At 39.1% G+C, this 27,117-nt stretch overlaps 1 protein-coding gene across 11 annotated transcripts in view; it reads right to left on the bottom strand.

The window, feature by feature from the left end:
* The window catches only part of CACNA2D1 (calcium voltage-gated channel auxiliary subunit alpha2delta 1), an 840,216-nt gene that overhangs the window by 239,656 nt on the left and 573,443 nt on the right, over positions 1–27,117 (bottom strand). For all 11 annotated transcript variants that reach the window (XM_044280115.1, XM_044280114.1, XM_044280117.1 and 8 more), the window contains exons 8-10: positions 11,629–11,698; positions 10,222–10,272; positions 8,515–8,614 (exon numbers count right to left, since the gene is read on the bottom strand). In XM_044280115.1, coding sequence (XP_044136050.1) covers positions 8,515–8,614; positions 10,222–10,272; positions 11,629–11,698 — 221 coding nt within the window. The remainder of the gene's footprint in view (positions 1–8,514; positions 8,615–10,221; positions 10,273–11,628; positions 11,699–27,117) is intronic.

Here is a 27,117-nt window from a genome sequence, read left to right as displayed (position 1 = left end):
TCAGAGGAAGGGCAAATGAATCAGTGACTTCAACACAAACTTACTGCTGACACCCTCTCCACTCTGTCGGGGGGGCTCTACTTGTATAAGCGTTTAATAGAACAGGTTCTGTAGACATTTATGTGGAATCAGCTGACGAGGGTGAAAAAAAAAGGAGTGTTCTTCTTCTTCACACTAACATGGACCTGTAAGGCTGAGTAATACTTGAGTTATTTGTTCTGTTTTGGCCCCGTGATTGCCCAAATAAGTGAAGTGCGCAGTGTGATTCTAATAGCAACGCCTGTCATCTGCATGTCGTACTGACTGACAGTATTATTTCACTACCCCAGCCCACTCCCTATGCGTGTTACTGCAAGGCACAGCGTTTTACACCCATATAAAGGGTATATGCAGCACGTAAATAGACATTTTTTATCGCAATTCAGCGCGAATATATTTGGATCGAAGCAAAATTAAATTTTTTAGAAATTCTCTTATCTCAAGTAATAATATTACAGGTAATAGCTACTAGAGATGGGTTGTTGATCCAGGGAGTTATTCTGATTGCCTGATTGGAGTCGGGAAGGAATTTTTTCCCCTTAAGTGGGGAAAATTGGCTTCTACCTCACAGTTTTTTTTTTTTGCCTTGCTTTGGATCAACTTGCAGGATAACAGGCCGAACTGGATGGACAGATGTCTTTTTTTTGGCCTTATAAAGTATATTACTATGTTACTATGTTATATAATTGTAAGATGATTAAAATGGATTGTGAAGCTAATTTAGTTAAATAATAGTTAAATAATAACTTTTTGAAAAACCCTGGTTAATTATAAAATCAAAAGAATAAAAATATAAAAGCTTCATTCAGTCTGAATCCTTTTGCTCAGGGTTCAGTTCTAATAATTAAATACTGTAGAACAATTTAATATGTGGGTGCAACAGCTCCTGGAATGGAATAAAACATTGTGGTATTTTTGCAGCAGTGCCACTATTCACATTGAAACATGAAGCATTCTTCACCTTTAGCAGTCCGGACTACTGAACAATGAGATACATTTGTTTACAGATGTCATTCATTTCTATTCTAAGCTATGTGCGTGTAATGAAAATGAAAAACCTTGGAAGATTGCTTTGCTACATTGTTTTCTACATATACAGTATGATATGAGGAAAATAGCAATGAGATAGTGAAAAGATTAGAACAAAATGTTCCCTCAGCAACAGAATTGTGAAATCAATATGTGTGTAGATAGATAATAGATAGATAGATAGACAGACAGATAGATAGAAAGAAAGATCTAACTGGGTCTGTAAGTGGCAGTGTCATCTAGAGCAGGAGAGGTAAGTTCTTTAATTTATTTTATGTCTGATCAGGAATCAGATCAGACATAAAATATTGGGGTCTGATCTGAGGTCTGATGAGGATTGAGGGTCTAATTTGGATGTTCTGATCTGAGGTCTGATGAGGACTGGGGGTCTGATAAAGATTGGGGGCCTGATCCGAGGTTTTTTTCTTATTTTCCTCTTCTAAAACTTAGGTGAGTGTTATAGTCAGATGCAGTTCATGGTGCAGGAAATAGGGTAAGTATGTGAAACTTTAGGATTAGTAGAAAATTTGAAGGCAAAATTTTGAATCAATAGGATGACAATCAGGTGTGAGTTGGCGACCTGTTTTGTTTTCAGAACAGTGATCAGTATGATCTTCACAACACATGTTTGTGGAAGTGTATCATGGCATCAACAAAAGAGATTTCTGAGGACAAAACCATCTTGAAAGAGTTTGAACTGTGAACCCAAACAGTCAGAAAAATTATGTACAAATAAATGAAAGAGGAAATTCAAGATCATTATTACCCTCCATAGGAGAGGTCGACCAACAAAGGTCACGCCAAAAGCAAGGCATGTAATAGTTTGTGAGGCCACAAAGAAACCCAAAGTCTACACCTTGACTAGAGTCCTCTGGTAAAATCAGTCGATTGAAAGACACGGACCTATATATAGGGTATCAATGCAATGCATATCACAGCAAAAAACAAGCCATGAGGAGGAAAAAAAATGGTTCTAGAGCCCAGAGACAGGACTGTGTGGATGCTCAGATCTTGAGAAGGGTACAAAAATATTTCTGCTGAAATTTGCCAAGTGTACGGTGACCTCCATAATTCTTAAATTGAAGAAGTGTAGAACAACTCGGACTCTTCTTAGAGCTGTCCACCCCACCAAAGTAAATAAATAGGGGCGAGGGGCCTTGGTAAGACAGGTGATTAAGAGATCTATGGTCACACTGGCTGAGCTCCAAAAATCTTGTGGACAAATGAGAGAGACTTCCAGGACAACCATCAAAAAAAGCCTCTCTTCAGTCACATTAAAGCCCACCTGGAGTAAAAAAAAAAAAATAGTCTAAAGGTTTCTCTTAACCCTTTCATGACCAAGGGTCATTGATGCCCCAGTGTCCAGGTCAAAATTTACAAATCTGACATGTGTCGCTTTATGTGGTAATAGCTTTGGAACACTTTTACTTATCCAAGCCATTCTAAGATTGTTTTCTCGTGACACATTGTACTTCATGATAGTCATAAATTTGAGTCAATATATTTCACCTTTATTTATGAAAAGATCCCAAATTTACAAAAAAAATTGAAAAATTCACAATTTTCCAAATTTCAATTTCTCTGCTTCTAAAACAGAAAATGATACCTAATAAAATATTTAATACTTAACATTCCCCATATGTCTACTTTATGTTGGCATCATTTTGGAAATGTCATTTTATTTTTTTAGGACGTTAGAAGGCTTAGAAGTTTAGAAGCAATTCTTACAATTTTAAAGAAAATTTCCAAAACCCACTTTTAAAGGACCAGTTCAGGTCTGAAGTCCCTTTGTGGGGCTTACATAGTGGAAACCCCCATAAATGACACCAATATAGAAGCTGCACCCCTCAAGTTACTCAAAACTGATTTTACAAACTTTGTTAACCCTTTAGGCGTTCCACAAGAATTAAAGGAAAATGGAGATGAAATTTAAAAATTTCACTTTTTTGGCAGATTTTCCATTTTATATATTTTTTTTCTTTGAAACATTGAGGGTTAACAGCCAAACAAAACTCAATATTTATTACCCTGATTCCGCGGTTTACAGAAACACCCCACATATGATTGTAAACTGCTGTACGGGCACACGGCAGGGCGCAGAAGGAAAGGAATGCCATACGGTTTTTGGAAGGTAGATTGTGCCGGATTGGTTTTCTGAACGCCATATGTTTTTTGTTTTTCTGCCGATTGTCTTGTGCAGGAGCTCGTTTTTTGCAGAAAGTGTTGAGGTTTTTATTGGTACCATTTTTGGGTACATAGGATTTTTTGATCATTCATTATTACACTTTATGGGGCAAGGTGACCCAAAAAATGGCTGTTTTGGAACAGTTTTCATTTATTTATTTTTACAGCGTTCATCTGAGGAGTTAGGTCATGTGATAGTTTTATAGAGAAGATCGTTACGGACGTGGCAATACCTAATATGTATACGTTTTCTTATTTATTTAAGTTTTACACAATAATAGCATTTCTGAAACCCAAAAAATGATGTTTTAGTGTCTCTATAGTCTGAGAGCCATATCTTTTTTATTTTTTGGGCGATTGTCTTAAATAGGGAATCATTTTTTGCGGGACGAGGTGACGGTTTGATTGGTACTATTTTGGGGGTCATAAGCCTTTTTGATCGCTTGCTGTTGCACTTTTTGTGATGTAAGGTGACAAAAATAGCTTTTTTGGCACTGTTTTTTTTTTATTTTATTTTTATGGTGTTTATCGGACGGGGTCCATCATGTGATATATTTATAGAGACGGTCGTTACGGACGCGGTGACACCTAATATGTGTATTTTATTTTATTTTTTCATTTTTTTTATAGGAAAAGGCAATGTCTTTTTTGATTTACATTTTTTTATTTATTGATTTATTTTTACTTTTATTATTTTCACATTTTTTTTTTATCAGTTCCCTCTTGGATCTTGAAGATCCAGTGGGGCTGATAGTTGTACTATACTTTGCAATGCTCTTGCATTCCAAAGTATAGTACTTCCAGATTGCCTGTAGGTGGCAGCACTGGACACCTTTGCCATGGCAACCGGACGCTTTTGCAAAGCGTCCGGTTGCCATGGAAACCATCGGGTGCTGCAATCACAGCGCTGCAGCCCCGATGGTGGAGAGAGGGAGCTCCCTCCCTCTGTTAACCTCATGGATGCCGCAACCGCGGCATCTATGGGGTTACAGGAGAGTGTCAGCATAGAGCTGACACTCTGCTGATGGCGGCGGCTCAGGAATGGAGCCGCCGCCATCACACACAGAATGGGGAATCGGGGGCAGCGCTGGAAGGGAGGGGGGGATAAATCGGGGGGTACAAACTACAGGAGGGGCGGACAGAAAATTAATGCAGGGGGCGGGGAGGGGGCGGATCGCATGGCAGGAAGGAGATGAGGGCACAGATCGGCGAGGCACAGTGGGGCATCATGGTCTTAGAGCGGCACAGATGGGGGGGGGGGGGTGCATGAGGAACACTATCGGCTTTCAGGCTCTGATCTGCAGAGCGCAGATCAGAGCCTGAAACCGGCATTTTAACACTGCCGCGATCCGATTGGTTAGTCTGCACAGACTAACCAATCGGATCGATTGCCGGCAAGGGGCCACTCTGATTGGTCCCTTGCCGGTATTACTGCACTGTATGCTGTCCGTGACAGCATACAGTGCAGGGGCAGAAGCTTTAATCCAAGCGCTTTGCAGCGCTTGGATTAAAGAGCTTGTTTGACGTTTATATACGTGGTAGCTGCACGGGGTATGTGCAGCTATCACGTATATATACAGATTGCGGTCGTGAAGGGGTTAATGTCCTTGAGTGGCCCAGCCAGAACCGTTTCTTGAATCCAATAGAACATATCTTGTATAGCCTGACAGAGCTTTAGAAAATCTGCACAGAAGAATGGCAGAAAATCCTTAAATCCAGATGTGCAAACCCTATAGCTGTGATGGCTAACCGGCATTCCAGCTGTGGTAAAACTACAACTCCCAAGATGGACACTTGCTTGGCTGTTCTCAGAATGCCACATAAATGAATGGAACATGCTGGGAGTAGTAGTTTCACCACAGCTGGAGTGTCAGAGGTTTGCCATCACTGCCCTATATAGCATCATACCAAAGAAGAATGGAGGCTGTAATCTTTGCCAAAGGTGTTTCAATTAAGTACTAAATAAATGTTCTAAATAATTATGTCAATGCAATAATAGAAAAAAGGAGATGTGTTACTATCTGATTTTAACTGGCAAATAAAACTTTGGGTGACACATTTCCTTTAAGAACAGCAAGCTCCACTTCACATGCATAGAGCAGCCATTTCTGTAGCAGAGATGAAAATTAAGATGGGACGGGGTGACACATTAACCCTAAGGTGATTAATATTGCCACTGCATGGTTCACGTACTGCAGCTTACCAAGAAACAAATGCATTTATATAATTAAAAACTCTGTACTTAAGTGTTTCTGGGCATTAATATTTAAGCCTCTTGTTCGTCGAGACTCCAACATAAATCCTGATACGGCTGATTAAGTCACAGTGTCATTTTCCTGCCTTCACTGGCAAGAAAGTATATCCTAATCTTTTAGCTGTGACCATGAATAATGATAGGTAAGGTTCAGCTAACAACATGATTGGTAGTGCCACTTTTATTTTTATCTTAATTCTCAAGATAGATGCAAGCAATTGGAGGACTGCATGTCTAAAGCGCATAGGAAAGAGATATTTGGGGATTGTGTCTTAATTGCTTTGCATCAGTCTTATTTAAAGGGATTGGAAAGTGTGAATATCCTTCATCTCTCTATATTGGCACTAGAAACAAGTTGATATGGGAGTCATAAAACACAATAAAACCTGTTTTTAAGGGACATTCTAGGCTAAACTAATACATTGTATCATGAAAGTTTCATAGTCTGAAAGGGTGGTGCGTGACAAAAAGAATTAAAGGAACACCAAGGGCTCATTCAGAAATATTCCTATCCAGGTGGTGTCTGGACAGACCCATTATACTCAATGGACCAATTCTTATGAGTCATTCACACAGACCACTAGTCTGTGCAGAAAAATTCATAGCATGCCCTATCTATGCCCAATTTTCACTCAAGACTTGCCCATTAAAAAAAAATCATCCATTTTGTGGCTTTTACACTTAAAGGGAACTTGTCACTATGAAAATGCAATGTTAGCTACATCAGGTTATAGAGCAGGAGACGCTGAGCAGATTGATATATAGATTTATGGAAAAAGATTCATTAATGTAAATTCATGCTTATTCTGGGCACTGAAGAGAAGACACAGTCCTATCAGTGATTGGCCTTCCCTCTATGACTATGTATATAGAGATAGCTGTCAATCACTGACAAGACCGCCTCGTTGATGTCACAGTCCAGAATGAGCAGGAACTTAAATGAATAAATGCCAAGTTATACCGAATCTTTTCAGCTCAAACACAATGTTCAACATGGCAGGCTCCCTTTAACTCATCTTAAAGATTGCTCTATGAAAAAGCACAGAAGAGCACATTTTCCATTAGGCATTACACACGGTTTTGCTCCTGTAATTGAGAACTATCAGTAGCTTTTATACCCCTAAAGCACTACCACTGTTTATTCCGTAGATGATTAGCTGCTGAATAAAGAACGCTCATCACCGAACAAGTTTATCTGGCTTGACTGACGTCCACCAGCATCTAGAGCGTGCCCCGCACAGTGAGGTGTGCTGGCCTTGGTTTCATCTGTATACTGCCCATGCAATAAAGCTGGCAATTGATTATTTATGCTGGCCTCAGGGACATTATTCAAACCAGGAATGCTTTGGGACTGGCCACCATAACTCTTCAGCTGGGCAGTTTCACCTCTGAGTTATTAACATAAATTGCATGTGGTAATCTATGTTCTTCTGTTGCATAATGCACTAAAGAAGACCTGTCACTAAGAAATGCAGTGCAATCTGCAGGAAGCATTTTATAGGGCAGGAGGAGCTGAGCAGATTTATGTCTACAGTATACAGAGTGTATTTACAGAGATAGCTGTCAGTCATTGATAACACCTCCCCCGCGAACAATGAAATCAGAAATAGCAGAGAGTTAAATGTATAAAACTGCAAGCTTATTTAATCTTTTCCAATAAAACTATATATTAATCTGCTCAGCTCCTCCTGCTCTATAAAATTCTGCCTGCAGATTGCACTGCATTTCAAGGTGACATGGATAGGGGCATGTTTAGAAAGCTGAACACCTATGGTATTTGGCAGTGGTGGTACTCTAAATTTGTAAAACGGTACTGACATGTTCTCCTAGTAAGAAATATAGGCTACTGCTTTTGGTTTGGATTCTCTCTCTTCACCATGGTCCCTGATAATGGTGTTTTTTTTTGTCCTTGTCCAAGGAAATCTGTTACATCAGTGGCTCGTGCCCATTACTGCCTCTATGTTAAGAACATTACTTATTGAAGAACTACTACTCCTATTATTGCTTTGAGTTCCACTCCCCTCCTCTTATTGTTCTGTGTACAGCTGCACAACTGCTTCTAATTTATAATCAACTTTGCTATAACACAGAGCTGCCTAAGTAATTAGGTACCTGTTCCTTGCTAAGATGTTTCTTCTCTGTTTGTGTGAATCTGTGTCTTAGCCTGCCCTGATCTCAGCCTATTTGTGACTACCTTTTGCCTGATCCCTCGATGCCTTACACCGGTGTCTCTGACCCCTGAGGATCAGCTTTATAGAGGTTTAAGGGAGACACCAGGATAATCCCTTTAGGTTTAGCCCAAAGTAAAACTGGTTTATTGACACTTTGATACCACACCAACTGCCTAATCACAATCATTGTTTATTGCATACAGTGGCTGATATAGTGAAATAATACATTCCAACATTCAGCGTGTAATATTAGTTACAGTAAGAAGCACAGCAATACTTGTAATCCTATAGCCCCAAAAGGCAAACCAGTCTACTCAAAATGTCCTAATAGAGGATCTGCAATGAATTTATTTAACAACAATAGCCCTTAGAAATACTCCACTTAATAGCCTGGAGATGTTATACCAGGGATAAGAACACAAAATTTCCATGATTTTCTGGTAAATAATTTCCAAAGTGAATAGTGCCAGGAAGAGATATAAGTTATAATCAGGGTTGTGCCTCCATTTCCACTGGAAGGAGAACATCTACTACATTACTATTATTACTATGTCTTCTGTTTGTCAAGCTATGGAAGCATGATGTGCATTGTACTATATAATATCAAGGACACTGAATAGTGGGGAAAATACGGCACCAAAATTTCATTTATTTTAATTTCTAAAAGAGATTATCTAAGTCAATACTTTGGTTATCACCAAGAACTGCATTAGTTTCGAACCAAAGTTCATAAACTTCACAATTAATAAGTTATTTGTATCACAAAAGAGCACATGCATGTCAAGAAACTAATAATCACAAACATAGGAGTTTTCGATTTTTTTAAGAGTTACTTACAGCAGCAACATTCACAAAATCATCATCAGAAAGAGTTTCCAACATCTCAGACACAGAGGTTCTTATCAACTTCAGCGTCAGTCCACTGACACTCCCGCTCCTTTAAAAAGAGACATGAGAATGAGAGAGGGTAAGACAAATAAATCAGTCTGAAATATCCTAATCAGTTTCAGGTGCAATGTCAATGAAATTAATTGAAAAGCTTTTCTTGGTTCTCCATGTACGTCCATTTCTTCCTACTTGGGATAATAGGCATTTTAAGGGATCTAAATGGCAGCTTGTCTGCTTCAGGGCAAAGCTCAAACAGGAGGCATTGCCAATGCTGATGAAACACATTTCAGTAATACAAAAGTATCTCAATCCATTTAAAACATCAGATGCAATCTATTTCATCAAAGCGACAAACTAGAGAATAGATTTTTTTTTTAGTACAAAGCAATCTACTAGACACATTAGGCTTGATGCTTTTCCCCCTGACATTAACCTAACAAAGAGTCCTCTATGGAAACCAAGATATGTTTTTAATAGACTCAATCTCTCACTATTCACTCAGAATATACAGCTATAAATACAGAATATACAACTATAAATAAATACCATCTGTACATTTAGGAAATTGAATCAATAAGCAAGCAAAATATCAGCAAATCCAAAGTCATTTCAGGTTTTGTAAATAAATTCTAAATATTGCATGTGCATAAATCTAGAGTTTCATACAGATTTATACAGAGGTTTATTAATTATTACTTTTATCAAAATGATAACATATATTTTAAATACATTTATTCAAGTTTTCTAACAATTTGTTCCAAACTAAACCATCAAAAAGACAGTATAATCTAATATATAGGCTACCTGTCCCACACTTCCACCCACTAGCCAAAATTAAGTAAGCTGTCTTGAGAAAGACAGATGTTGAAAGTTGAAGTTCTGTAGGTAAAGACTAGGGCTGTGGATAAAAGCAGTGGCAACAAGACAGGTCAAGGTAATGAAACCTAAAGAAGGTGGCACGGTTAACCAGAGGCTCAAACAACGTTCAGGAACAGTGATCCAACACATTAATACAGAGATCAAGCAATGATGCAAAGAAAACAGGGAAAAAGGGAAGGAGGACAAAAAAGAAGGAGAGCCTGTGGGTCTAAGGCTTCTCTTTCAATAAATAGTGCTATATAATGTGCAAAGTTACAGAATTCGGGGTGTCACGCTGGTTTATGGTCCCTGATTTGATCTGTTTCTGTCTTATTCCTGTTTTCATGGCTGCTGATCTGTCACTAGTTTATGCAGCCAAGCAAAACTTGATGTTAACGCATTAAGTAAAAAATGGCAAGAAAAGGGTAACTTACTTTTCAATAGACTACAATGGCTTTTGTCACAAGACAATCAAGGTAACAGTGTGACATGTGTTATCAGAGGCAAGTTTAGCTTGGCTACATCTATGTTTTCCTCCCCCATATATATATACCTGCACTTATTTAGGAAGGGACTGTTGACCCATTGTGGGCCGCTATCTAGGGCAGATCATGCAAGTACTGTAGGTAAGGACAGTGGGACAGGTGAGTCCAGGGGTACACTGATCCCTATCGTGATACCTCCCTCCACTGCTCAGAAAACAGGGAAATTTTCACTATAACCTCTTTAAGTTGAGAAAAATGTTAGCCACTCAAATAGAAAAAAATACCCCAAAAGCTAAAATAACAATATACATACACATCCACCAGAATAAGCATGTCCTTTGGAGAAGCAGCTCCCTGTATGTACCTAAACAAAAAAGGAAAATAGGATATGTTTTGTTATTCTGAATATATCACTTCCCATTTTGAATAGAAATGATTTAATAAACTAAATTTAATTCTAACATATTTAATATGTATCATGAACTTTCAATGAAGTTCTATGGTTCTAATTTGCAAGTATTGTTGTTAAATGACTCAGTCAGAGAGATCAGCTGTTTTGTGAAATGGATTTCTATAATAGCTCTTTATTCCCTTTTGCTTACAATTGTGTTTACCACATTTTCCATGTATCCACTTATGGTAACCTTGTTCTAATTGCAGGCATTGTATGTATTCTAGTAGTGTGCATCAGGAGAAGTTTGCCGTAAAACACAATTAACCGTGTAAGAGGGATGTTTTTAGCAATGTACTAAAGGTCTTTCAAAAATAGAACTTGAAGAGCCTTCTGCTATACCGAGGCTAAAGTGCCTTTGGTATTTTATAAATACAAAAGTAGAGAACATCATGTGGTTACCTTCCCATTCAAACTCTCAACATCTATTTTGAATCTCATAACACAGAGTATGACAAAAGAATTCCAAGGGTATAGCTGTATGGAACATAGCTTCCTAATTGATGTATCTTATTATGAAAAGTAGAGATGTGCTCCCACATAGCACTGACCTCTGCTAGAATGACTTTTACATCGCTCTATCTGTGTGTATATCTGTAAACATCTATATGTAGCTGGCTACCGTCTATCATTTGCAATGAAGCACAATGAGATTAATATAAACAGATTAGTTATTAATTAAGAAATGCTAGATAATGCTTACAACATAGGAATATATCATTTCCTAGGCAGGTATGTAATTTTAATCATTAGCTTATCCATCATAAAAATAAAATGAATATACACATTCAATTACAGATCATAGATTAGATAAAAAATACTAAATACTAGAAGATGTTATTTCATAGACAGGTCATTTTTTTTTTTGTTTGTTAGTTTTTTTTCAATTACAAATCACTGATAAAACAAAATACAGGATGCCTAATAAGGTACCATATTTGGTTAAGTGCTGTTTAGACAGTTTAAGGTTACAATTTCTAATTAACTAGTATAATAAAGGTCACACTTATATTCTGCTTAAAGCTCAGCAGGAACAACAATCATTTTAATAGACCACTTCAGCGCCCATTCCAGTGTAATTTGTAAGCAGTGCTCTTTGGTGTGCTTTCGTAATGAAAAATAATGAAGCAGTAAAACCAAATGATCCCTGTTTACTGATCTTCTTACATCTTGCACTGATATGTTGACACAGTAGCATTTACTCACTGCCCCTCAGGGAACATACAATACAAGAACTATATTTAAAATAAAGAAAACAAGTCCACTCACCATGGTCTTCTCCGCACATCATAAAGATCAATTTTATTTGGAGTTCTGCTCTTATCCACCCATGGAGATGCTAAACAGAAAACAGAAATTACAGTACTTATTTTTAAACAAACATTTTATTTATTTTCATTATAATTGCAAAGGAACCAAGGGCAAGTTCAAACCTCAGTTATTTGTTCAGTTATTTCCAGTTATGACTGGGAGCCAAAACCAGTAGTGAAGCCTACTAAGAGATCAGGTATAATGGAAAAATTTGCACCTGTTGTGCATTTTTTACCCACACCTGGTTTTAGCTACCAAAAACTGATGGAAATAACTGATTAAATAACTGAAGTGTGAACTTTTTGGTAGTACTAATGATGACCAATAGCTCTTGTATGCCTTTTAATTTTCCATTATCAATGTTTAAAGGTATAATAACTTAGTATAAATAAAAGTAATGCTATTACTGATATTACTCCAAACATTTTAGTAGTTTTCTATTTTTCCTTTTTTTTTATATTACTACTAGTAATGATCGAGCATGCGCATGCTCGGCCTGTTCGGCTCGAGCATCTCGATGCTTGGCACATGGGGGTACTTGGCCGACTACCTCATGTGCTCGAGCGCAATGCTCTAGTCTCCTTCCCGCACATTTCTTGGCTCCTACACAGCCAATAAACGAGAAGGGAGGTACTGGCATGCACTGCAATGCAGTAGCCATGTTGGCTACTGGCATTACAGTGATTGGCTGGCCGGAAAGCGTCATTGGGAGCTTTAAAGCACCCAATGACACATGTTCGGCTCAGTCTTAGTCAGGAAGAGCTGAGCATAATAAGGGAAAGACAGTGTAGGGAGTGTTATTGGAATATTTTTATTACAAAAACTTTTCAGAGACCCAAAAGTCCTTTAATAAATACTATTGTGTGTGACAGCAGCAATATATGTTTGTAGCGCAATCTGCGCTAAATTGCTCAGTTTTAGGGAGAGCTGTGCATAGGAAGGGACAAAGTATAGGGAGTGTTATTGGAAGATTTTTATTAGAAAAACATTTCACAGACCCAAAAGTCCTTTTAAGGACTATTGTGTGTGACAGCAGCAATACATATTTTTAGCGCATCCTGCGCTAAATAGCGTCTAATAGGCCGCTGCGGACAGTTAAATTATTTGCGCTACATCTCATGTGTAAAGTGTGCACATCCCTAAAATTTCAGTGACATCAAGTGTACTTTTTCCATAGACGGTGTCCGCTGTGGACAGTTAAATTATCCACGCCACATATACTGTTTAAAATGTGCGCATCCCTAAAATATCAGTAACATCAAGTTTACTTTTCCGGTAGATGGTGTCCGCTGCGTACAGTTAAATTATCTGCGCCACATCTCCTGTGCAAAGTGTGCGCATCCCTAAAATATCAGTGACATCCAGTGTACTTTTTCCGCAGACGGTGTCCGCTGCAGACTGTAAAATTATCCGTGCCACATCTCCTGTGTAAAGTGTGCACATCCAAAAAATATCTGTGACATTCAGTGTACTTTCTCAATAGACTGTGTCCGCTGTGGACAGTGAGATTAGCTGCACGACATCTCCAATGTAAAGCGTGCGCATCCCAAAAATATCTAGGACATCCAGTGTACTTTTTCAATAGACGGTGTCCGCTGCGGGCAGTGACATTACCAGTGCCACACCTCCAGTGTAAAGTGTGCACCTACAAATGTATCTGTGATATACAGTGTACTTTTTACATAGACGCTTTGGACAGTGACATTACCCATGGTACCTCTCCTGTATAACATTTCCTCATCCCAAATACCTGTGACATTCCCTGTAATGTTTTATTAGCCGCTGGTGACAGCATTGACATTATGTGCTAGATATCTCCTGTGTGACGTTTCCACATCCCAAATACATTTTTACATTTTTTTGTGCATACACTTCTAAATCCTACGCTACTGTACGTGTTACATACTTTCAAGCATATATTGCATTTGAAATCAAGGCGAGCAGTAACGGACGGGGAAGTGGCTGTGATGCTGATGGTGCACGCAGAGGCCGTGGCCCCGGGCGAGTTGAAACTGTGCCTGCTGCCAGAGCAAAAAAAAACTGTCACCTACGATACCTAGCTTCATGTCCCATGCGTGCAAGGCGGCACAGGACACCACTCTTGAAGTCAGACCAGTGCGATCAGGTGATCGGTTGGATTGCAGCAGATAATGCTTCCAGTCAGTTAAGCACCACTTTATCTTCCACCAAGTCCAGTCTTGATACTCCTTCCTCCCACCATGGAGAGTCTGGCCAAACAAGTGATCCCACACTCGGATATTCAGAGGACCTCTTTTCCTTGCTATTCCTTGATTTGGCCCTCCCGCCAAGCAGGCTTGAAGAGTAACAGATCTTGTGCCCTGATTCCCAAACTCTTGAGCACCCACAGTCACAAGAAGATGACAGTGGGGAGCGTCAATTCCTGTTTATTGAGGTGAATGATGATGAGACACAGTTGCCCACAACTGTTCAACGGAGCCCCCACTTGCGGAAATCTCCCTTGCCAAGGGGTAGGTGTTCCGCAGTCTGTCGCATTTTTAAGGAAAGTGCAGACGACAGAAGAATTGTAATTTACAACCTGTGCCATACAAAAATGAGCAGGGTCGTGAACACTAGCAACCTCACCACCAGCAGCATGATCCGCCACATGGCATCAAAGCACTGTAATAGGTGGGCCGAACGTCTGAGTCCACAATCTGTGTCTGCGCATCACACCACTGCCTCCTCTTCCCCTGTGTTACGTGCTGGCCAATCCCCTGTCCAAGACGCAGGCCCGGATGCCTCCCGTCCTGCACCGGGACCTTAGCAAGCACCATCAGCGACCACATCCACTTCCGTGTCCCAGCGCAGCATCCAAATGTCCTTACCCCAGGCATTTCAACGTAAGTACAAATACCCAGCCACCAACCCACAGGCAATAGCACTAAATGCACAGCTTTCCAAATTACTGGCCCTGGAAATGTTGCCATTTAGGCTTGTGGACACTGAGGCCTTCCGCAGCCTGATGTCAGAGGCCGTCCCCCCTTTATGCAGTCCCCAGTCGCCACTATTTTTTAAGGTGTGCCGTGCCAGCCTTACACCAACATGTGTCCTGTAACATCACATGTGCCCTGACCAACGCAGTTACTTAACATGTGCCCTGACCAACGAAAGGTCCACTTAACAACGGACACATGGACAAGTGCATTCGGCCAGGGATGCTACATTTCAATAACGGCACACTGGGTGATTGTTGTGGAGACCGGGAGAGAATCGTACCCTGGGATGGCATAGGTCCTACCAATGCCAAAGATTGCGGACCCAATGTCGATTAGGGTTTCCACCAGCACCTACGTTAGTGCCACTCAAAAAAGAAATGAAAAGAGCTGCCAGCACTGCTCGGTCACTCCTCACACGATGGGACGTCCTCCGATACCCAGTTACACACAGTGTTAGTTGTGCTCAGGCAAAAGACAAACATCTCACATAAGATGCACCAAAATTGTTATTACATCGGGAGTGCATGAAGCTATTAAAACAGGCATGTCAGGAGTAGTGAAAGGTCCTCTTTAAGCATTTTTTCTAGTTTATATATAGATGACTATAATGTACAGATCCCGAGGCCCAGAGATGCATTTATAATTCTGCTGGTTGTAATTTGACTGTCAGCAAGCTTGCTGTCAGAAGCATCGCTAAAGCTGCCTACACACAAGTAAACAGGTAAACATGCAGAAGAACTGCACACATTTCCATGCAGATTTCTGTATGTTTACACACACAAACACCACATGTGTTACTTGTGGTTTTTGGCACGGATTTGATGTAGTTTCATGGAAAAGGATGAAATCTGCAACAAAAATTGCACAACCTAATTGACATGCTGTGGGTTTCTTAATACGCACAGCCAGGGGTGTACCACCAATGAGGCCATGTGAGGCGGTCGCCTCAAGCAGCACCAGGTAGGGGCGGGGCAGCTGAAGGGAAGGGGTTAGGTTACGAAATTTGTATTGGGAAGGCGGGGCGCCATTTCAGTTTTCTCCTCAGACAGCAGAAAGTCAGGTCAATTTACACATGGGAAAAAAAGGCAACATGTACATGAGATTTATCTAATCTCATACACTCTACTGGTACTGAATTACAGTGCATTTTTTCTGCAAAAACATACTTTTTTTTATAAATTTAATTACAGTATAGTTCATTAGTGACTGGAGTAAAGACAACACTTCTCTGAATGCAAATCAAAAGAACATGTTTTGTACAGACACAGAGCTGGCAAAAGAAATCATAGAATCATGGATGTGACTTCCAGAGACCCTGGTAGAGGGTCCTATTTTCAATTTTTGCTATAGTGGGCCATGGCTACTTGTTGTGCCCCTGGCTTGTAGATTTAAGCCTACCTCTATCTATCTCATATCTATCTATCTATCTATCTTCAATTATTTGTCTATTTAAAATACTGATACAATTGGCAACACTATGTTATTAGAGACAGGGGTGTATCCACAGGAGAGTCCGGCAGGGCTGTACCTACATAGAAACAGTCTGAGATAAGTACTGCTGAGCATAGCATGCACAGTATTGGGGAAGCAGGATGGGGTGTTCAGAAGGTGGGAGAATGATGGAAAATTAGTTAAGTAAGATGTATGTTTATCAAACTTCAGAGACAAGAGATGGCTGGAAAATCATCATGGTGGTCTGGTCTGAATGGAGAAGATGAGGAAAGGAGACATCAATGGATGTAAGAGGCTATATTATTCTGTAATTTTTGTAGTGATGCCTATAATGTTAGGATGGAATGGGTTCCGTTGAGAAATTGGCATGAGGATTGGTGGGGTGCCATTTCAATTTTCGTCTTAGGCAGCAGAATGGCTTGGTGCATTCCTGTGCTTTTAGCACTTCCAAGCGCAGCACATGGATCACTGGGCAGCGGGCTCTCTATTCAGGAGAGGAGATGCTCAGGCTCATCCCCCTGCCATTTGCAGAGGGAAGATTCAGAGCATGGCAGCTATAAGCATGGTGGTGGCTCCAAATGAGACAAGTGGGACTTTGGCTGGTGATGACAGCTGAGGGGGGCAGCAGGCTGTGCATGGGTGGAGGGGCTGGGGGATAACAAGCTGCAAGCAGGATCCGGAAGGGGGAGGGGAGGAGCTTCCTGGCTGTGCCTGCTGTGGTCTATTGTATAATGTAAAGCAGGCAGTGCAGCCAGGCAAGGCCCTCTCTGTATGATGTGTAGAGCTGGGCTCCTCCCACCCAGACCTACACACCTTAAATATCTTGCAACTTCTCCTCCAGTCCTGTTTTGGTGCCTGCAGGACTAGGAGGGAGGAAGTACAACTGAAACAGCTCCTGCCAGAGCCAGACACATGGTGGGCAGTTTGTGAAACAGATCTGGATGGCGAGTCCTATCACAGGGAGGGAAAAATAATAGTTTGAGTACAGTAGCTTTATGTTGGGGCCCTGAGTATTAAGTACAGTGTGTCTATGTAGGATGAGGGTGAGACTCTTAACTTTATCCTCAACAATATAATCTTTTAGCTGTATAGCGTTTGTTGGGAGTAGCCTATTATATGTAGGAGGGGCTTAAAATTTTGCACAGAGTGCTACATGCGCCTTCTTTATTCCCCCCGGGCCCCCTCCCCCAAGCCAAATTTATGGGTGCTTACATGACTAGAGATCTAGTAATGATGCAATATCCATTGATGTAATATCTATGTTATTGTATGTAATATTTTTCAAAAATCATCAGCATTGAATTAAAGGGTTTGTCTGCTTTTTTTGTATCAATGACCTATCCTTAATATAAGTTATTTATATCAAATATGAGCACTGTCTTCTCTTCACTGTTTCCTGCTCGCTGTTGCAACTGCATAGGCGAGCAGGTGTAATTACAACCTCGCCATCCTATTCACTTCAATGGGGTGACTTCTTCCTGTTCAAGTGAATAGGACGGAGCCATCCCATTGAAGTGAATGGGACAGTAGAGTTGTAATTACACCTGCTCACTGATGCAGTTGCAATAGCGAGCAGGCAAACAATGAAGAGCAGGCAGTGCTCATATCTGATATTGATGACCTATCCCCAGGATAGACAGATAGATAAACAGTAGATCATCGGGGGTTCTGACAGTCAGACCCCAGCCTGAAGATGGGCCATCAATATAAAAAAAGCGGGCAACCCATTTAATTATAAAATTAAATGTGAGGTCATATATATTCATCATTAGTATAGCACAAATATGGTGAACTCCATGGCATGGGTTAAAGTATATATACATATATATATATATATATATATATATATATATATATATATATATTTATATGGAAATTTCATGGCACTTCCCAAAAATAGATATGTGTTTATGTGTTTATTTCACCATTTCACCAGATGCACAGGTGAAACTCGAAAAATTTGAATGCAAAAGTTCATTTATTTCAGTAATACAACTTTAAATTAGAATATTGTGAAAAGGTTCAATATTCTAGGCTTAAAGTGTCACACTCCAGTCAGCTAATTCATCCATACCTCCTGAGCAAAGGGTACCTGAGACTGTGACTTTGGGGTTTTCATAAGCTATAAGCCATAATCATCTAAATTATGACAAATAAAGGATTGAAATATCTCTTTTTGCATGAAATGATATATATATATACACACATACTGTATATATACACTACAGTCAACCCAAAGCGGGATTGGTGATACAAATACATTGCATACAATTACATTAGTACAAAACACAAATTATATCAGATGTTTCCATATCATCATACTAGTTCTGTAATGCTGAGCTGTAGGTTATATGCATGAGATGAGGAGTGGAAAATTCTGGGCAGGCAATTTAGAAAGACAAATTAGCCTTCTAGCACTTAATTACTAATGGAGAAAGATAATGTGATGCATGCAGTATTGATTAATAGTTATTAGAAGCATTACAACTATAATTAAGAATGATCTTTAGCAATATTAATAGTTGAAATGACCACTCTGCACCTGTTCTACCCTTAAGCCAAACGTGGATTCTGACTTGCTAATCGTAATCCCTCTGGACATTCGTTTATAATGGTGTAAGCCATTACGCCGGTCAGTAGGCCATAGATTGCATAAACTGAATGTAATGTAATACTGGATTCATTTATAGCAATGTATCCTAATCAAGAGCTGTTTATTTAATTGTACTGACTCTAGATTGCAAAGCGCAGCAGTTTTTTAGAAAGCATCAGGGATTCAGATACTGATGGGAAAACAGAATCAAAGCACTTCAGAGAGTCCCCTTACCAATGTTTTTAATACCACAGTCTAGTTCTATAAAGTGATATACATTTCAAAAAATGATCATGAATAAGAACTGTATATTTAGTATTACAACATTGTCAACATTTATCCCATCTGCACTACTTTCTTCATGCTGATAAGGAATGCATCACATATGGCCACAGTTCCCATGATCAATGTTAAAAAACACATTTTAGCAGAGGGTAAATTAGTAAGCATCTCCATTTTACTAAATACATATCAAGCACTTTAAAGCAGCTTTTTCAGTTCCAATGTTAAAACACTGTAAGAATGATATCCAAAAAAAGACAACACCTAGGACAATTCATGAGGCATGATGGAGTTCTGAGGACCTAGGTATGAATCTGTCCAAGGATCACATATCCATGTGGTCCTTGGTCTATATGGATATGCAGTGTGTATATTCTCCACCCACACTTCAAAAATATACTGAGAGGTTAAGTGGCTCCCTAAGACATTAACCCTAGTGGTTGTTGTAGGATGTGCACCTTAGATGGCAGTCACTGACTCCCTTGTTACACTACTCTTCACATAATAAAAATAATTTCCAAGCAGTAATTTAGGTCCTTCATGTGAGAAAATTGCATTGTAAATGTTTGCAGATGTTGTTGTTACGTCATCCAGTAATACTGAAAAAGTCCTGAAAAATATCACCTGTTGGGTGTATTTGAGGACCACAGTTGAGAAACACTGCCTCAAATAACCCATAGCTCTCAATAATTCACTACGAATAGATCATTTCATCTTCTGTAGGAACTGAACTTTGAACCAACAAAACATAAATGAAAATGTCTCACCATGTATTATGAAACCATATATTAACCACCTCGGCTCCCCTAGCTTAAACCCCCTTAATGACCAGACCACTTTTTACAATTCTGCACTACACTAATTTCACCGTTTATTGCTCAGTCATGAAACTTACCACCCAAATGAATTTTACCTCCTTTTCTTCTCACTAATAGAGCTTTCATTTGGTGGTATTTCATTGCTGCTGACATTTTTACTTTTTCTGTTATTAATCGAAATTTAACGAGATTTTTCACTTTCAGTTGTAATTTTTTTTTTTTTTAAACACATCTATATATAAATTTTTCTCTAAATTTATTGTTCTACATGCCTTTGATAAAAAAAATGGTTTGGGTAAAAGTTATAGCGTTTACAAACTATGGTACAAAAATGTGAATTTTCGCTTTTTTGAAGCAGCTCTGACTTTCTGAGCACCTGTCATGTTTCCTGAGGTTCTACAATGCCCAGACAGTAGAAAAAAACCACAAATAACCCCATTTTGGAGAGTAGACACCCTAAGGTATTCGCTGATGGGCATAGTGAGTTCATAGAACTTTTTATTTTTTGTCACAAGTTAGCAGAAAATTATGAATTTTTTTTCCCTTTCCTTACAAAGTCTCATATTTCACTAACTTGCGACAAAAAATAAAAACTTCCATGTACTCACTATGCCCATCATGAAATACCTTGGGGTGTCTTCTTTCCAAAATGGGGTCACTTGTGGGGTAGTTATACTGCACTGGCATTTTAGGGGCCCTAATGTGTGGGAAGTAGTTTGAAATCAAAATGTGTAAAAAATGGCCTGTAAAATCCTAAAGGTGCTCTTTGGAATGTGGCCCCCTTTGCCCACCTAGGCTGCAAAAAAGTGTCACACATGTGGTATCGCCGTACTTAGGAGAAGTTGGGCAATGTGTTTTGGGGTGTCATTTTACATATACCCATGCTGGGTGAGATAAATATCTCGGTCAAATGCCAACTTTGTATAAAAAAATTGGAAAAGTTGTCTTTTGCGGAGATATTTATCTCACCCAGCATGGGTAGTATAAATACCCCACATGTGACCCCATTTTGGAAAGAAGACACCCCAAGGTATTCAATGAGGGGCATGGCATTTTTTGGGCACAAGTTAGCGGAAATTGATTTTTTTTGTTTTTTCTCACAAAGTCTCCCTTTCCGCTAACTTGGGACAAAAATTTCAATCTTTCATGGACTCAATATGCCCCTCACGGAATACCTTGGGGTGTTTTCTTTCTGAAATGGGGTAACATGTGGGGTATTTATACTGCCCTGGCATTTTAGGGGCCCTAAAGCGTGAGAAGAAGTCTGGAATATAAATGTCTAAAAAATTCTACGCATTTGGATTCTGTGAGGGTATGGTGAGTTCATGTGAGATTTTATTTTTTGACACAAGTTAGTGAAATATGAGACTTTGTAAGAAAAAACAAAAAAAAACAAAATCAATTTCCGCTAACTTGTGCCCCAAAAAATGTCTGAATGGAGCCTTACAGGGGTGTGATCAATGACAGGGGGGTGATCAGGGAGTCTATATGGGGTGATCACCACCCTGTCATTGATCACCACTCTGTCATTGATCACCCCCCTGTAAGGCTCCATTCAGACGTCCGTATGTGTTTTGCGGATCCGCTGTGTCCGTGTTTTGCGGATCCACGGATCCGCAAAACACATATGGACGTCTGAATGGAGCCTTGCGGGGAGGGGGGGTGATCAATGACAGGGGGGTGATCACCCCATATACACTCCCTGATCACCCCCCTGTCATTGATCACCCCCCTGTAAGGCTCCATTCAGAGGTCCGTATGTGTTTTGCGGATCCATGGATCCATGGATCGGATCCGTAAAACACATACGGACGTCTGAATGGAGCATTACAGGGGGGTGATCAATGACAGGATGGTGATCAGGGAGTGTATATGGGGTGATCACCCCCCTGTCATTGATCATCCCCCTGTAAGGCTCCATTCAGACGTCCGTATGTGTTTTGCAGATCCGATCCATGGATCCGTAAAACACATACGGTTGTCTGAATGTAGCCTTACAGGGGGATGATCAATGACAGGGGGGTAATAGATGACAGGGGGGTGATCAGGGAGTCTTTACAGGGAGTGCAGAATTATTAGGCAAGTTGTATTTTTGAGGATTAATTTTATTATTGAACAACAACCATGTTCTTAATGAACCCAAAAAACTCATTAATATCAAAGCTGAATATTTTTGGAAGTAGTTTTTAGTTTGTTTTTAGTTTTAGCTATTTTAAGGGGATATCTGTGTGTGCAGGTGACTATTACAGTGCATAATTATTAGGCAACTTAACAAAAAACAAATATATACCCATTTCAATTATTTATTTTTACCAGTGAAACCAATATAACATCTCAACATTCACAAATATACATTTCTGACATTCAAAAACAAAAACAAATCAGTGACCAATACAGCCACCTTTCTTTGCAAGGACACTCAAAAGCCTGCCATCCATGGATTCTGTCAGTGTTTTGATCTGTTCACCATCAACATTGCGTGCAGCAGCAACCACAGCCTCCCAGACACTGTTCAGAGAGGTGTACTGTTTTCCCTCCTTGTAAATCTCACATTTTATGATGGACCACAGGTTCTCAATGGGGTTCATATCAGGTGAACAAGGAGGCCATGTCATTAGTTTTTCTTCTTTTATACCCTTTCTTGCCAGCCACGCTGTGGAGTACTTGGATGCGTGTGATGGAGCATTGTCCTGCATGAAAATCATGTTTTTCTTGAAGGATGCAGACTTCTTCCTGTACCACTGCTTGAAGAAGGTGTCTTCCAGAAACTGGCAGCCCAACCCGAAAAGGCCCCACAAGCTCATCTTTGATGATACCAGCCCAAACCAGTACTCCACCTCCACCTTGCTGGCATCTGAGTCGGACTGGAGCTCTCTGCCCTTTACCAATCCAGCCACGGGCCCATCCATCTGGCCCATCAAGACTCACTCTCATTTCATCAGTCCATAAAACCTTAGAAAAATCAGTCTTGATATATTTCTTGGCCCAGTCTTGACGTTTCAGCTTGTCGGGTGGTAATAATTCAATTAAGAATTATTAATTATGGTCATAAAAATAATTAACCATAAAAAAATTAATTTGATAAAATTTGTCATAAATTCTTAAAATCATGACCTGGTGAATTGTAGACAACCAAATTGATACAATTCACATCTGAGTCCGACTATTTCCTCAGATAAATAAGTTCTTTTTGACGTGAGATGACGTTAATGATAAAACATGTAGTTCTGCATTATACAATAATACACAGGTTTATAAAAAATATGCAGATTTATTGGTTATAAGAGTATAAACATATATAAGTAGATAAACACAATGATACAAGCAAATGAATATATATAGGGTTAATATAAAGCATTACAAGCTTAACAATACATGTGAGTGGAAATAACTTGTCACATTATAACCAAGCTGTTATTAGGTTGGGATATCAAAGTAGGAACATAAGTTATATATATTACTTTTGTTCAGAGGAAACCTCATGATATTAGGACGGGCCTGTCTAATCCTAGACCTCAATATGGAATGCTAAATACATTCCTCCCCCCTCTAACCAACTACACGTCACATGACTTCAGGCATGGTCAAATCCATCCAAGGATATAACTTAGAAGAGATAACTGTATCCTTCCGCCTCATCCTGGACTATTTTCACACATATGACTTTGGTAAGAATATTAAGACAAATAACAGGGATCTAGGATTTTTCCTAGACCATATCTTAAATGGGAAAGATTTGAAATATGTCTTTCCTGTGGGAATCCATCACTTAGCTTGGCGAAGAATGTTCTATCAATATATATATATATATATATCTAAGCAATTATTTAATGCTTTGCTAAATTATGAGTCTTGATTCTTCTGCAGGTAGAATGAAGCCTCATAATATCCTAAAACTACACCTCCAATATGGAGATGATCAATTAATTAATTTATTTATTTATTCGCCAATCTAGATGGTATAATTTCACCCACACTATCAAATTAGTCTTAATAAAATGAAATATCATTTTCTGTGTCTCTTACCAAGTCCTAGTAGAAATGTCACTTCTGCTCCTAGGAAAGCTGGGTGGTCCATCATAGTGCATCTCACCATGGCTTTTATCTTGATAGACCCCTCTAGAGAGCTCCACTTCTCTCTCCTCTCCTCTTTCTTGTCTGTCTTTTCCTCTGTTCCTTCTCCCCCCTGTGTATGGTTTATGAACACAAACTTATCAGTTAGACACCCCTTCCTAATTTGGAGCTTTCCAATCATTGTCGGATGGGTGTGATCATTGATAAGAAATGACATCATAACCTTACCCAGAATGCACTTTTGCTACTGTTGTAATGTCACCTACTCATACCTAGGTGGCACTGCTGTGTAAGCTATTTGCATCCTAGTATAAAGGGTTAACTTATGTAAGTCTGAGTAAAACGTGTTATATACATTTGACCTTAAAAGCTTTAATTCAAGGCTATAGGGATTAATTCTGACACTTGTAGCAATTAGAGACAGACCTCTAGGCGTCTTTTCTGACTGTTTCTCACACTGTTTATTTGTGTAATCGTAAATAACTTCACTGGCTTTGTTGACTCAGAGATATCAGTATCTCCTCTCATACCAAAGAGGTGAATAATTGTTACAAAACACACATCTTCACAGACACTCTTTTAGAGATGAAGATTCTCCTAATGTGAAATATATATAATATACTGGATCCATGTTGTCTTCATCACATATAACAGTTTAATATATATTATATGTTCTACTGATTGTCTTATGCTAAGGACTAAGGTTCATTAAATGAATACATGAATATTATATATTTACTTCATTGATAAATGCCTAATTGTATAGGTAATTATCACCAGCTGCATAGAGCTTATCTTTACCTCCCGTCATAAATTTATCAGTAGACAAGGAGGCCTCTTCTCAGACTGGTACATTCATGAGAAGAATAACACTAAAGAGCAGAAACCTTTGTATGACCTTACTTTGGCCTACTCAAGACATACAAAATTGTAACTATAGTCGAGCATGGCTCTTAAAGGCAATGCACATTCATCTTGACTAAAATAAATTGGATATCAATGCATTTACCTATGAAAAGGCACGACAAGCTTGTGTGTCTTGTTCAGTGGTGGTCGTCTTTCAGCCTTTCTTACCTTGGCCATGTCTCTGAGTATTGCACACCTTGTGCTTTTGGGCACTCCAGTGATGTTGCAGCTCTGAAATATGGCCAAACTGGTGGCAAGTGGCATCTTGGCAGCTGCACGCTTGACTTTTCTCAGTTCATGGGCAGTTATTTTGCGCCTTGGTTTTTCCACACGCTTCTTGCGACCCTGTTGACTATTTTGAATGAAACACTTGATTGTTCGATGATCACGCTTCAGAAGCTTTGCAATTTTAAGAGTGCTGCATCCCATTGCAAGATATCTCACTATTTTTGACTTTTCTGAGCCTGTCAAGTCCTTCTTTTGACCCATTTTGCCAAAGGAAAGGAAGTTGCCTAATAATTATGCACACCTGATATAGGGTGTTGATGTCATTAGACCACACCCCTTCTCATTACAGAGATGCACATCACCTAATATGCTTTATTGGTAGTAGGCTTTCAAGCCTATACAGCTTGGAGTAAGACAACATGCATAAAGATGATGATGTGGTCAAAATACTAATTTGCCTAATAATTCTGCACTCCCTGTATGGGGTGATCAGGGGGTTAATAAGGGGTTAATAAGTGACCAGGGGGGGAATGTAGTGTAGTGTGGTGCTTGGTGCTACTTATTACAGAGCTGCCTGTGTCCTCTGGTGGTTGATCCAAGCAAAAGGGGACCACCAGAGGATTAGGTAGCAGGTATATTAGACGCTGTTATCAAAACAGTGTCTAATATACCTGTTAGGGGTTAAAAAAAAAAATCGCATCTACAGCTTGCCAGCGAACGATCGCCGCTGGCAGGCTGTAGATCCACTCGCTTACTGGCCGATCCTATGAACGCGTGCACCTGTGTGCGAGCGTTCACAGGAAATCTCGCGTCTCGCGAGATGACGCGCCGATGCGTCCAGGAGGAATGAATCGACCACCGCTAGGATGCGTTAGGCGGTCGGGAAGCAGTTAAAGGGGTTGTCTCACTTCAGCAAATAGCATTTATTATGTAGTGAAAGTTAATACATACCATTTACTAATGTATTGCTATTATCCATATTGTTTCCTTTGCAGGTTTGATTCATTTTTCCATGACATTACACACTGCTCATTTCCATGGTTACGACCAACCTGCAATCCAGCAGTGGTGGCCGTGCTTGAACACTATAGGAAAAACACTAGCCTATGTGCACTCCCTCTATCACCAGAGAGACCTATTTTTTTTTCCTATATTGTGCAAGCACGACCACCACTTCTAAATTACAGGGTGGTCATGACCATGGAAACGAGCACTGTATAATATGGTGGAAAAAAAAAAAGAATCAAGCCACCAAAAGAGTAGTGAGGAGTGGCAGGGGTCATATCCGAATTCACAATATTTCGTGAATATTTTATAGTATTACTCGAAAAATCGACAAAGTAATGATCGCATAATATGCAAATTTTCATAATGATAATTTTTATCGCAAATGTTTCAATTGCCGAGCAAAAACATGATTCCTCCCTGCTTCTTGCTTGTGGGCCAATGAGTCATAGCACTATATCGAATATATTATTTTTTTCAAGTATTTGTAATATTCTGAAACAAGAATATATAGCAATACAGCAAATATTAATATTGAGCAATTTAGCTAATATAGTGCTATAATCTTTCTTTTTAATAGTTGTAATTTTTTTCCAATCTGAACTTCAGATTAAGAATATTAAAAAAATATATATTTGTTTTTTCAAATATTCGTAATATTCTAAAACAAGAATATATAGCAATATAGCGAATATAAAAAAATAATATAGAGCAATTGAGCTAATATAGTGCTATAATCATTTTTTTCAATAGTTGCAATTTTTTTTCCAATCTGAACTTCAGATGAGAAAAAAATTACAACTATTAGACAAAGAAGATTATAGCACTATATTACCTAAATTGCTCTATATATTATTTTTTTCGAATATTCACTATATTGCTATATATTCTTGTTTTAGAATATTACGAATATTCGAAAAAACTAATATATTCGATATAGTGCTATATATTTGTTTTTTAGAATATTCATCATTTTTCCCATTTAAAGTCATGATTCCTCCCTGCTTCTTGCTTGTAGGCCAATGACTCATTGGCCCACAAGCAAGAAGCAGGGAGGAATTATGTTTTTACTCGGCAATTGAAAAATTAGCAATAAAAATTTGCATTACAAAAATTTTCAATAAAATAAAAA

Source organism: Bufo gargarizans, chromosome 2 (assembly GCF_014858855.1).
Source record: "Bufo gargarizans isolate SCDJY-AF-19 chromosome 2, ASM1485885v1, whole genome shotgun sequence".
Taxonomy (NCBI): domain Eukaryota; kingdom Metazoa; phylum Chordata; class Amphibia; order Anura; family Bufonidae; genus Bufo; species Bufo gargarizans.
The sequence above is the reverse complement of the archived record's forward strand: the minus strand, read 5'-3'. Positions and strand labels throughout refer to the sequence as shown.